Source organism: Garra rufa, chromosome 8 (genome assembly GCF_049309525.1).
Source record: "Garra rufa chromosome 8, GarRuf1.0, whole genome shotgun sequence".
Taxonomy (NCBI): domain Eukaryota; kingdom Metazoa; phylum Chordata; class Actinopteri; order Cypriniformes; family Cyprinidae; genus Garra; species Garra rufa.
The window spans coordinates 22869073-22882392 of NC_133368.1; the positions used below are offsets into that span (position 1 = coordinate 22869073).

Consider the following 13320-nt stretch of genomic DNA (forward strand, 5'->3'; position numbering starts at 1 on the left):
CAGTCATTCACACTGGGTTACAAAGAATACTTGAGCAATATATGCTGCAATTTGTTTTGCATTGAATACAATAAGCTTGGGCAGCAGTATTTACCTGACTCTGCATATGTTGAGCCTCCTTAGCAGTTACGTAAGTAGGAGTCTCGAAGTCCAGCATGGCTTTGCCTCTTTCTTTCTCATATTTCTCCTTATATTTCACCTGTAGTCAAACAAAAGCTCAAAGGTGAGGAACAGACAAATAAAAAAAAGTGATTTGCTTAATGGTTTGCTGAACAATGCTTATTAAGCAAACACCAAAGCATTCTTTGCTTACTGAATCTTTTTGTAGAGTCTGTTCTGTATTTTTTACTGGCTATCAATTAATCTGCCATATTATGTTCTTTAAGGGACAGTTCACCCAAAAATGAAAATTACCTCATGATTTACTCACCCTCAAGCCATCCTAGGTGTATACAACTTTCTTCTTTTCTTCTTTCAGATGAATATAATCAGAGTTTAACCCCTTAAGCTCTGCAGCATATTTTGGATTTTTTTCAGAGTTAGGCACACCAAAATTTAAGAGAGCGCCCTAACCACATACTTTGGAATAAATTGATAAAAATGGTCTCATTTGACAGGAAACTTTCTGAATTTTAAAACATGAGTAAATTTTTGCATATTTTGTATTGTATATGTTTGTAATATTGTCATAAACACAGTCAAAAAGTCAGATTTTTATATATATTTTTTATTATTTTTTTTATGTATATATCTGTAAATTAGGAAAAGTTTGGTCTATGTTCCTGCAAGAGGTTTCATTTTATTCCACTAGGTGGCAGTAAACACGGGAAAAAAGAATTTTGTTGATAACATCTTCCAAGCAAAAGTTATTTAGCTTTGACTGAAATGAGGCATTGGAGTCTCCTTTAATTCTCTTTTTTTTTTTTCTGAATGCAGTAGACACACCTGAACTTAAAAGAGCGCCCTAACCACATACTTTGGAATAAATTGATAAAAATGGTCTCATTTGACAGGAAATATTCAGTGTTTTAAAACATGGGTAAAATATTGCATATTTTGGATTTCATATTTTTACAATATTGTCATAAACACAAAGAAAAAGTAAGAAAAATTATTATTGTTTTAATTTAGTTGTTATTTAGAAGTCTGTAAATAAGGACCAGTTAGGTCTATGTTCCTTTAGGAGGATTCTTTTGATTCCTCTAGGTGGCAGTAAACACAGGAAAAAAGAATTTTGTTGATAACATCTTCCAAGCAAAAGTTATTTAGCTTTGACTGAAAGGAGGCATAGGAATCTCCAATTGTGCTTTTACATTATTCATTTTTGATTTCTGAAAGCAGTAGACACACCAAAGGGCGCCCTACCCATATACTTCGGAATAAACTGACAGAAATGGTCTCATTTTAAAGAAAACAACCTAAGCTAAAAGCTGATATAGGATTTTAGGCTAGTATGTGAACACAGATGTAGTTATCAGTGCAGAAATATGATGCAAAAGTTTGCTTGTTCACAGGAGTCATTTCAGTTTTTGTGTTTCTTTTGAAATTATTCTTCGATATTTTACTGTAATGTGAAAAATCTGTGAAGTGAAGCACATATTTATATTCCTGAGAGTAAGAGCTTTCATTTGATATATGACTTGTCTATTTTTAGTGAGTTTGTGTGCCATAAATATGAAACATCATTATTTGTCTGATTTTCTCGAGGGGGGGGGGAGGTTGCGCAATAACGAATTTAGACTGTATTTTTTTTTTTTATGTAAAATTAATGCAAATATCATGGGATTCGCAAGAAAGCAGAGGTTCTAAGCTTTCAAAAAATACCATATATGTCTAGTTTTGTGCTTCACAGTTCATAGATTTTAAAAAAATTATAAGATGACCCCCCCCCCGTGGACCCGTCGGTGGGTCCAAGGGAGTGGCCAGAGCTGAAGAGATTTTAGTTGATATTTAGAAGTCTGTAATTTAGGACCTGTTTGGTCTATTTCCCAGCAGAAAGTTTCTTTTGATTCCACAAGGTGGCAGGAAACACGAGAAAAAAGAATTTTGTTGATAACATCTTCCAAGCAAAAGTTATTTAGCTTTGACTGAAAGGAGGCATAAGAATCTCCGATTGTGCTTTTGCATTAGTAATTTTTTTTCAATTTCTGAAAGCAGTAGACACACCAAAGGGCGCCCTACCCATATACTTCGGAATAAACTGACAGAAATGGTCTCATTTTGAAGAAAACAACCTAAGCTAAAAGTTGATATAGGATTTTAGGCTAGTATGTGAGCACAGATGTAGTTATTAGTGCAGAAATATGATGCAAAAGTTTGCTTGTTCACAGGAGTCATTTCAGTTTTCGTGATTCTTTTGAAATTATTCTTCGATATTTTACTGTAATGTGAAAAATCTGTGAAGTGAAGCACATATTTATATTCCTGAGAGTAAGAGCTTTCATTTGATATATGACTTGTCTATTTTTAGTGAGTTTGTGTGCCATAAATATGAAACATCATTATTTGTCTGATTTTCTCGAGGGGGGGGGGGAGGTTGCGCAATAACAAATTTAGACTGTATTTTTTTTTTTTATGTAAAATTAATGCAAATATCATTGGATTCGCAAGAAAGCAGAGGTTCTAAGCTTTCAAAAAATACCATATATGTCTAGTTTTGTGCTTAACAATTAATAGATTTTTTTAAAATAATACAATGACCCCCCTGCGGACCCACCGGTGGGTCCTAGGGCGTGGCCAGAGCTTAAGGGGTTAAAAATGTCCAAGCTTTATAATGGCAGTGAATGGGTGTTGAGATTATGAAGACCAATAAAGTGCATCCATCCATCATAAAAAGTTCTCTACACAGCTCCAAGTGGTTAATAAAAGCCTTCTGAAGCAAATTGATGCCTTTATGAACTGTAATCTCTAGCTTCCGCTAACTGCCGTTCCAGCTGATAACGTAGGACATAGGCTAATGTGTAAGTGACGAACACGAAATGACGAACGCGGAGCGGAGAGAGCAAAACAAAACACGAATCAGAAGTACAAAATGAGGATTTGTAAAGAAAAATGTTTGCCAAGAGGAAATTGGTTTTCCTTTGCTGTAAACAAACCTTGTTCCTCGAGAGACTATCATGTTATCACAGAAATGCCACGGTTACGTTCTAAATACAACAGTAAGCGGAAGCTAGAGACAACGGTTTATAAAATTGTAAATAAGGATATTTTCTTACACAAATGCATTTTATTGGACTCTCAATACTCATTTAGTGGCATTACAAAGCTTGGAAGAACCAGGACATTTTTTAACATAAGCCCAATTGTATTCGTCTGAAAGAAGAAAGGCATATACACCTAGGATGGCTTGAGGGTGGATTAATTTTAATTTTTGTGTAAACTATCCCTTTAAAGACTGAAACTCAGAATAGAGTTTACTATAGGATTAACAGTGTGGAAAATTCATTAAAAACACAATGGATGTTTATGGTGTTTTCACAATATAAAAGATGTCTGAGGTTTTAATGATGAACTGATGTGTTTTTACAACTTTGTTCTTACATAATGTACAAGTGAGTCCTTGTAAAGCAGTTTTACAGGACAAACTAACCCAAACAACTTAAATGTAAATTATCAATTTATCTGTTATAGCTAAACGAGACTGACAAGGCTGATGAAATAAACAGGTCCAATATGTGTCTTCGTTTTACACAGAGAAGCAGATGGCGTCGGCTGCGGAAAGCTGCAGAACTGTATGCAACTTACTTGACTCTGCAACTCTGACGCCTCTTTGTGGTGAAGCTGCTCAGGTGTGTCGGGTATCATATGGTAGTGACCCCTACTCTCCTCAAACTTCTTCTTGTACTGGTACTAAGGAGGAACGGCCAATAAAGCAGCTCAATAAAACAAAAAGGAAATCCAGTGCTTCATCTCTCCCATGTTAAAAAGTCCAAAACTGACCAAAAAAATGAAAGAAAGCGCGGCAAAAAAGAAAGGAGAGAATAACGGCTGTCATGTTCACATAACATGAAAGAGGCCATATAATGACATAATGACACTGATAATGGAATGAACAAGATGTTGTAAACTTCAAATAATTTAAAGTCAAATATTCTAATATCAGATATTACTGCACTACCAGTTAAAAGTTTTTGGACAGTTATATTTTTCATGTTTTTCTTTTTCAGTTTACCAAGCCTGCATTTATTTGATCCAAAATACAACAAAAGCTGTAATATTGTGAAATATTTTCACTATTTAAAACTGCTTTCTATTTGAATATATTTTAGAATGTAATATATTCCTGTGATTAAATCTAAATTTTCAGCATCATTACTCCAGTCTTCAGTGTCACATGATCCTTCAGAAATCATTGCAATATGCGGATTTGCTGTTAAAGACACGTTTTTCATTATTAATATTATCAATATTTAAAACAGGATTCTTTGATGAATAAACAGATCCAAAGATCAGCATTTACCATTCAACACTATACCATTCAAAAACAGTATCATTTTATAGAACTTTTCTTTCTTTCTTTCTTTCTTTCTTTCTTTCTTTCTTTCTTTCTTTCTTTCTTTCTTTCTTTCTTTCTTTCTTTTTATTTAGCAAGGATGCTTTAAATTGATCAAAAGTAATAATAAAGACATGATGTTACAAAAGATTTCTATTTGAGATAAATGCTGTTTTTCTGAACTTTCTATTCATCAAAGAAACCTGAAAAAAATCTACGCAGCTGTTTTCAACATAATAATAATAAATATTTTTGAGCAGCAATCTGAATATTGGAATAATTTCTGAAGGATAATGTGACTGGTGTAATGATGCAAGTGTATATTATATTAAATATTCTAATATAAAAATTGCTAACCCAAGATTTTTTTTAACCCACTCCTCCTAGAGCATTCAAACTAGACTTACAGACTGTTCTGACTTACTGTGTTACATCTATTCTAATTCATCAGATGTACATCTTACCCATAATGAGCCATAAAATTCCCCATAATCTCTTAGACTTCCTTTGATAATGAATGAATAATTCCTTCTAGAGCTTTCAAGCTGTGTCCACCAAACTTGGCACAGTCCTTCATCCTGTTTTGGCTCAGTAGGCTTTGTAACCACCTATTAATGCTCGAAAAGCCACACAGAATGGCCTAACGACTGCCTACCAACCACCCATAATGCTCAACACATTAGCTATGGAAGTATATAAAGCATATGTTACATTCAAACTTAAATCTCTTTTTAAACTAAGTATTCAATCTACACAAGGCTTATAACTTGCAACTTAGAACATCCCTATTGTTATCCATATTTAAATATTTTGATAAACTGTCAAGCCAACATTCAAGGTTGCATTGGTAAGCTTTCCTATTCTAGTTTATATGCACACATTCTACTGCACAAAAAAAATGTAGATAGAAAAAAACAGCATCCAGGGAAAAGTTAATCAAGATTTAGCAGGGAATGTTGGTAAAGGGAAAAAAAGGGAAAAAATTAGACGTTAGAGCGCTTTTAGGCACTAGGCGTGTTAATTAAAAATAGAAGAAGAAGAAGAAGAAGAAGAAGAAGAAGAAGAAGAAAAAAAAAAGAATAGCACTAGGGTGACGTGTGAGCAAAAATGCAATCTAATGCTAGTAGTAGTATGTTTAAAATCAGATGATGAGGGGTCACTACCAAATGATAGCCTGGAATGAGTAAAATGTTTAAATGAGAGCTTTCTATAAGGTGATAGATGGGTCTTGTGATATTACATGAAGATGTGATATTTCACTGTTACAGTGTGTGATGAGAGGGAAATGAAGCCGGCTGTAGAGCTCTTACATCACTGGACAGCTTGCTAGTGCTCAGATTGTGCTGCATGGACAGAGACTCCGCCATGTCCGTAACAGGTTTGTGAATCTTCTTCAGGTCACCCTTGTACTTCACCTGCATGATTTATACATGCAAAAATGCACCATGATATGAAACACTCTTAAAATGTGACTGGTAAAATACTGTTAATAAAAGTGTTTTAAAAGAGCACCTCGCTTGCAAGATCATTGGCATCCTTCAGAGTCTGGTAAATCTTGCTGTTCTTCAAATCATACTGTGGTCTCTTTCCTTTCATCTCCTTGTCAAACTTCTCCTTGTACTTCAACTTTTGACAAAAAACAGTGACACTGTTAGTTGCTGGTAGTGTTTTTACATTTGTCACATGAGCCAAAATGCTTGCAAATGCACATGAATAACAAATAAATCGTTTCATGCAATCATCAGTGGAAACAAAAAGTGACACTGAAGAGTCTCGTTACAACAGGGTTTTAGTTGAGTCTAATACAGTGATTCAAATCATGTTCACACTGTACTAGCCCCAAATGGGAAGACCAACATAAAGTTCAGAGCATTCAAAAACATCACATTAACATATACTGTTTGTGGTATTAAAGCTGAAGTGTATGATTTCTGTACCCTTTGAATTTGAAGCAAAAAAGAGAGATTTTTACTTCTAGAAACTGACTGTCGCACTCATGTCCAACTGCAACAATGAGTAATTAAAGCAATTTTAGGATGATTATAATTAGTGAACAAACTCCATCGCACACCTGCAAGTGATAGGTGCGTAGGATAATAAGACCAACCAGGTGGATCGTTTCAACAAACAAGCAATTCCCGCACACTATCATAACTTGCAAAGAAGTAATATTTATTGACACAACGTTTCGGTCACACGACCTTCCTCCTGATGAAGGTCGTGTGACTGAAACGTTGTGTCAATAAATATTACTTCTTTGCAAGTTACGATAGTGTGCGGGAATTGCTAGGATGATTATAATTGAAATGGCTGAAAAATCATAAATACAACCACTGGTAAAATGATTTAGCGGCTTATCACTTTTGACCAATAGGTGGCACTGTTATCAAATTGATGTGACGTGTTCTGTGTGAGGTAACAATGGCACACACAAATTTTGGTGTCAATATGTCAAAGCTTTGCAGAGATACAGCCTCAGACATAATCTGACATTATGCCTCAAATTTGTTGCAGCGCTATACAAACACAACAATTCCATAACTTTTCATCAGCACTGTCTGATGATGTGATTCGATTTTGGTAAAAATCGGACCAATGGTAGAGGAGGAGTTTTGAAAAAGTAGGCATTATTTATATCTATGTTTTTAGCATGACCCAAGGAGTATTCTGAAGATGATCCGAGTCATATTTGGTGATAAATGAATGGTCGAGGAGGAGTTAAAAAAAGTAGGTTTTCAACATGAATTAAAATGGCGGACAGGAAGTTAGGCCAATTAGGGCAAAATTCTCGGCATGATCCAAGGAATCTATCAACATCAGTTTTATTATAATAGGCTAGCGTAACCAAAAGTTCTTAGCATTTTTTGAATTTTCATAATAACCTTTGACCAGAAGGTGGCGCTACTCCAAAATTTTTTGAGAACCATCAGGGCATGGTGTTGTAGATGCATACCGAGATTCGTAACGATACTTCTATGTGTTCGTAAAATATAGCACTTTACAACAAAATTCTAAATTGACAAAGGCAAAAATTACTGACATGGGTATTGTTCCACTTGACACCATGCACCGAATCTAAAGAGAGCAGTTTTGAGATTTTTGGCCAAACCATTCAGAAGTTATAAGCAAAAATAGCTATTTTTCATATCTCCTGACCACTAGGTGGCACTGCGCCAAAACACTGCAGGTAGCCTCAGGTCATGCTTGTTATAACACATACCTATTTTGTTTATCAATACCTCTAACCATTGCAGAGATATAGCCTTACATCCATGTTTGCATGCTTTTTGTAGGATTCGTTTGTGTGTTATTCGAGAACGGTTAGACGAATGAACTTGAATTACATAACTCTTTGCCAGCATGGTCTGAAGATGATCTGAGCCAATTTTAGTGAATATCAGACAAACCGTCTAGGACAAGTTAAAAAAAATTCCCTCTGTGCCTTACGGTTCAAAAGGTATTAGCATAAACATGAGTGAATGTTTGGACAAGTGGTGGCACTAGAGAGTTTGAGTTAGAGACTCCAAACTTGCTATGGTTAATGTTGGGACTGTCCTTAACCAGTGTGCCAAATTTTAAAACTTTCCTGCAATAGATTCTATGGGCAGACATAGACTCTGTAGCAGAAGAAGAAGAAAAAGAACGCCAACAGATACAATAGGCACCATCCCACCTTCTGTGTGTAACCCCTACACCCCCGGGTCCTACCACACCCGCTCCGAGCGGGTCTCGGACCCAGGTCTCCGGCACGGGAGGCGGACGCACTACAAGGAGGCTAAACGCTGCAACCTCAAGCGTCAGTCGCTAGTGCGTCTCTTGAGATCGGGGACTGAGGTTTACCTGCACAGCACCTACTAGCTGGCCTCCGTTACATGTGCTTGGCCCCTAACTAATACAAAACATCTTTGTGGTGATTTCTGGATGAACTACCCCTTAAAATAGGCCTACTTAAGGAAAAATGACACACTTCAGCTTTAACTGGAAGGAAGGTGGTAGAGAGGTTAAATCTTTTCCAAGAGATTTTGAAAAAGCTCCAGATCTGTAGAGGAAACAAATTTATGACGTCAAGCAAACAGAGTCACATAAGGAGTGTACAGACCAAATGATTGCTTTCAATACTGTACAAAATAAAATCAATCATCAGTTGTGACAAGTGTGTTTTTGGTCTCTACAACAGCAGTGACATGAATGATTTAACATTTTTTAATTAATGTTAAATAATAGAGTTGTTTATTGAATCTGCACACTCCTCAATACAACAGCATGTCAAAGGAATGAGAGACAAGAGATAAAACAGTTTGCATGCCAGGAAAAATGCTATTGATGAGAAATAATGAGAGTGCTGGCCTATAAGCCTATGCTTGGCAACAAGGCAAAAGCTTGCATGACAAACACAAAAAGAGACAAAATCAGCAACAAAAAGACAAAAAAAAAATGAAATGGGTGGGAATGTAAAACTGAGTTGGCAAAAACATTGAAAACCAACAAAAATATTTCAATTTCTACAGGACCCAGAAATCAAGTCTTATCAAGTTGAGTGCCACTGAATTCAACAACTGGGTGAGTCAATGGGAAAGAGAACATAGACATCAGACAGACAGAGAAGTGCAAATGTCACCCCCAGGGGCCAGGGACCCTTCTTACATCACTAGTCAGGGCACTCATTTTCTTAATGTGCCGCATCTGAGGAGTGTCAAAGGAGGCAGCACCATGGAGGGATGTCTCCACCTAAAAAGCGCAGTGAAATGGCAGGGTGACATCAATGAGATGGAACAGAACAGTGAAAATGAATTTATGAATGAACAGATGGATGGATTACAGAGAAAGGAACGAGTGAGGTGGAGAGGCATGAATAAATACAGGGCAGATAGAGAGGAGTGAGCAGAGGTGGTAGAGATTACAAGAGACACTCAGGGCTCACATAGACAATGACGGTATTAATGCTGATGGGCATGAGAAGCACTGCTGAGGCATTTAAATCTACTGCTATCTTTGAGTACTACTGCATAATGAAGACATGCAGCTGCCATGATGGTGAAGGTGTAAGGAAATCAGTGTCAAAATACATATCCAGTGGCTTTAAGTTAAACCCCTGTGTTCATTGTGGATAAATTATAACAAGTCTATGGACTGGATAGTCGTTAGTGTGGGGTTGCGAACGGTATTACCTGACTAGTCAGTTTGGACACCTCAGTGGCCAGTGCGATATCAGGACGGCCGATCAGCGTTCCACCACGGCTGGCCTCCTGGCGAGCCTTATCGCGGTATCCGATCTACAAGTACAGTTTTTGCAACCATTACTACTTACTATTACAACAATACATGCTTTTTTGTTAAGACTTTACTACAGAGGACTACATAACTTAAAGGAATAGTTCACTCAAAATTGAAAATTCTGTCATTATTTACTCACCATGTGGTTCAAAACCCATAAGACCTTTGTTCATCTTTGAAACAAATATTTTCAGAGAAACCTGAGGGATTTCTATGGCCTGTTCTTGACTGAATAAAATATGTACAATGTTTTTGTGACTTTTTATTTCACAATTCTGACTTTCTTTCTCAGAACTGTATGATATAAACTTGTAACTTCCAAATTATAAAGTCAGAATTGCAAGATATAAACTTAAAATTCAGACTTGTTTTCTCATAACTGCGTGATATAAACTCACAAATGCAACTTTTTTTCTTACAAATGCAAGTCTGTATCTCACAATTCTGATACTTTGTCTCACAATTGTTATAAATTATATCCTGCAATTTTGACATAAAAATAAATTATATATTCTCAGAATTGTGAGTTTATGTCTTACAATTCTGACTTAATAACTTGCAATTGCATGTTTAAAGTCAGAATTATGAGATAGAAACTCCCAATTATGAGAAAAGTTCCAATTGTGAGATATAAACTTGCAATTCTGAAAAGTCGTCACAATTGTGAGTTTATATCTCCCATTTCTGAGAAAGACGAGTTCTCAGAATTGCAAGTTAATTTCTCAGAATTGTGAGTTTGTTCTGACATTGCAATTGTGAGTTTATATCTCACAATTCTGAGAAAAAAGTCAGAATTGCAAGACGTAAACTTGCAATTGCAAGAAAAAAGGTCAGAACTGTGAGATAATTAATCACAATTTTTTATTCGGTAATGAAAACTGCCTTCCATAAATTTCTGACCCTTCATTAAAGTCCATTCTCCCAAAACATTTTAAACATTTTAAAACGTACATAAAGAGATTGTTTTTCAGAAGAGACAATCATTTTATATAGTATACAGATTTAATATATGCTTTTACTCACATATAAACTTATATCTGCAAACAAAAGTCTTATTTATGTGTTTGGAATGACATAAGGGTGAGTAATTGAACTGTCCCTTTAAAGAGACCCTCACCTCACTGACGAGCTTAGCAGTTTGAGTGGCTTTTCTGATATCTGGGCGGTCAGCAACTGAAGTGTACGTCAACTTGGCTTTAGCCTCCTGTTTATAGGCAATCTATACAAAAAGAGACGTGTGATTTGAAATCATCTCCATCCGAGACTATTATTTGAGGCAGATACATGTTAATTCCTTACATTGCTTTGGTTCTTGGCCACTTCCATGGCATGTTGCACATCAGGAGGAGCAATCATTTGGTTGTAGTTAGACTTTCCTTTCTCCTTCTCAAACTTCTGCTTGTACAATTTCTGTGAAAAGATCACGTGAGATTATGATTGGCAGTCACAATGCAATCGCTATAAATGAAGTTTCTTATAATAAAGGTGTGAAAGAAAAGTGTGTTTAGACTTACAGCACTTGTGATTTTGGCAACCTCTTTGCTGTGGGCAGTCTCACGGGTTTCAGCCAGAGTGGTGAAGCCGCCTGACTGGAGATCCTTTTTGCTGGCCTCCTTGTATTTAGACTGTACAAAAATTTGAACGTGAATTTTCAAAAATATTTTGCAACGCTTAAATGAATCTACACACATAACATTAGAGTGTGCCATACCTCAGACACAAGTTTAGCCACTGATTTAGCATGAAGGATTTGAGGAGTGTCATGGACAGAAATGTACTGGCCCTTTGCCTTCTCATACTTCTCCTTGTATTTCACCTGAAGAACCATAACATTTTTCGTTAGTTTAACTAGTCTATATATTGTATGTTGATTCTCAAATATGGAAAATGGCACTCACACCACTAGCAAGCTCAGAGTTCTGCTTAGCCAGAATGGTGTATTTATCATCAGGAACAGACATTACACAGCCCTTCAACATTTCCTTATCGTACTTGTACTCAACCTGTGAATTACAAATAAACCAATTCATTAATCTGCAATTATAAATGATCTATAAATGAAACTGTGGTAGAAGATGGAGTGGCACAAACATCACTCTGCTGGAAGCTGTTCTTAGCAGCATGGATGAAATCAGGTCTGTCCACAGTCCAGATCCATTTGTTCTTGGTGGCTTCATATTTCTTCTTGTAGTCAAGCTACAAGGAGAAAAAAAGCAAAAATAATGAGATTAAAAATAAGATTTGCAATTCAGTTTCACAGATGCTCAAGCAGATCAATGCAGACTCACATTGCTGATGTTCTTGTAGGCTTCCTTGGCGGCACGAATGTCGTGAGCGTCAGGAGCCATGTTGATGTGAGCCTTGTTTCTTTCATACACTTCCTTGTATTTCAGCTGTAAAAAGAAACACAGAAGACTGAGTTTATGTATATGCTGACATAAAAAGAATTTTGTTTCTTTCTGGAAATGTAAAGAAGGGTAAACCTACATTGCTGGTGATCTCCTTGACCTTCTTCATGTGCTGGCTCGTGGGAGTGTCATGCCCAAGAGTGTAACTTGTCGCTTTGGTCTTGTTGTATTCCATCTTATAAATGATCTAAAGAGGAGAACAGATGAATGCATTCACATACAATGACTGGAATAATTCTCAAGTGACACTAAAAATTAAGAATATCTACTAAGTGTACAAATGCTTTTAATATTATGATGATAACACACTTACATCGCTGATCTGCTTGCTGCGCTTGGCAACTTGGTAATCAGGGGTATCCAGCACTGCAGTGTACTTCGATTTGGCACGTTCATACTTCTCTCTGTACTTCCACTACAGGAAGTGATGGAAAAGAAATGATAGTCAGAAAAAGCATGATTCTGAATCTTAATTAGGTTATTAAAAAGTTACAGCAAGTTGTATAATAACTGGCAATATCATGCATTAAAAGGTTAAAAGGGAAGGATTTATGATGACAGTCTTCAGTTAAATTAAAACTTGCCTTCCACAAAATTCATCCAGTGGAAAGCAAGCCAAAAATGGCTTATGGATACTAAGATACTCATCAACCACACATACATACATACATACATACATACATACATGCAACAGAGAACATGCAATATGCAGTAAGCCAAAAGAAGTGGAAAGCAACTTCAGGCAACAATATACAGAAAGACACTTACAAGTTACACTTTGTTAAGGCTACCGTATAATGTCTTCATCTCTATGCTCATTCTACTGCAAACTTTTGAACATGGCATATCTTCTCTGACTGAATGCATTTTTTCCTTTATTAGTGCTTCTGTTTATAAAACAAAACTTCACATTAAACATTGACATTTTAACTAAATATATTTTGAAGCAGTAACTACTTATTTTATTAAATAATATTTTAATTAAATAATTTAAATCATCATTGTATCGTTTCTTTTTTTCTTGTAAAATAATAACCTTAAATTAAGGGAGACTGGGCTAGTTGTCACACTTTTTACTCGTGACATCTTGCCCCCACAAACTGTGATTTGACATTATGAAAAAATCCTTATCCTAACATAGTTTAA

General features: G+C 36.0%; 2 protein-coding genes across 2 annotated transcripts in view; one reads left to right on the plus strand and one right to left on the minus strand.

The window, feature by feature from the left end:
* Positions 1-13320, plus strand: part of dgkg (diacylglycerol kinase, gamma) — a 449591-nt gene that overhangs the window by 257582 nt on the left and 178689 nt on the right. The gene's annotated exons all lie outside the window — the stretch shown is intronic.
* neb (nebulin) overlaps positions 1-13320 on the minus strand; it is a 76546-nt gene that overhangs the window by 22333 nt on the left and 40893 nt on the right. The window contains exons 106-120 of the mRNA XM_073845899.1: positions 12488-12589; positions 12254-12361; positions 12055-12159; positions 11858-11962; positions 11665-11769; positions 11478-11582; positions 11281-11391; positions 11066-11176; positions 10884-10985; positions 9661-9765; positions 9137-9220; positions 6005-6118; positions 5803-5907; positions 3745-3849; positions 95-199 (exon numbers count right to left, since the gene is read on the minus strand). Of these exons, the coding sequence (XP_073702000.1) occupies positions 95-199; positions 3745-3849; positions 5803-5907; positions 6005-6118; positions 9137-9220; positions 9661-9765; positions 10884-10985; positions 11066-11176; positions 11281-11391; positions 11478-11582; positions 11665-11769; positions 11858-11962; positions 12055-12159; positions 12254-12361; positions 12488-12589 (1572 nt within the window). The remainder of the gene's footprint in view (positions 1-94; positions 200-3744; positions 3850-5802; positions 5908-6004; positions 6119-9136; positions 9221-9660; positions 9766-10883; positions 10986-11065; positions 11177-11280; positions 11392-11477; positions 11583-11664; positions 11770-11857; positions 11963-12054; positions 12160-12253; positions 12362-12487; positions 12590-13320) is intronic.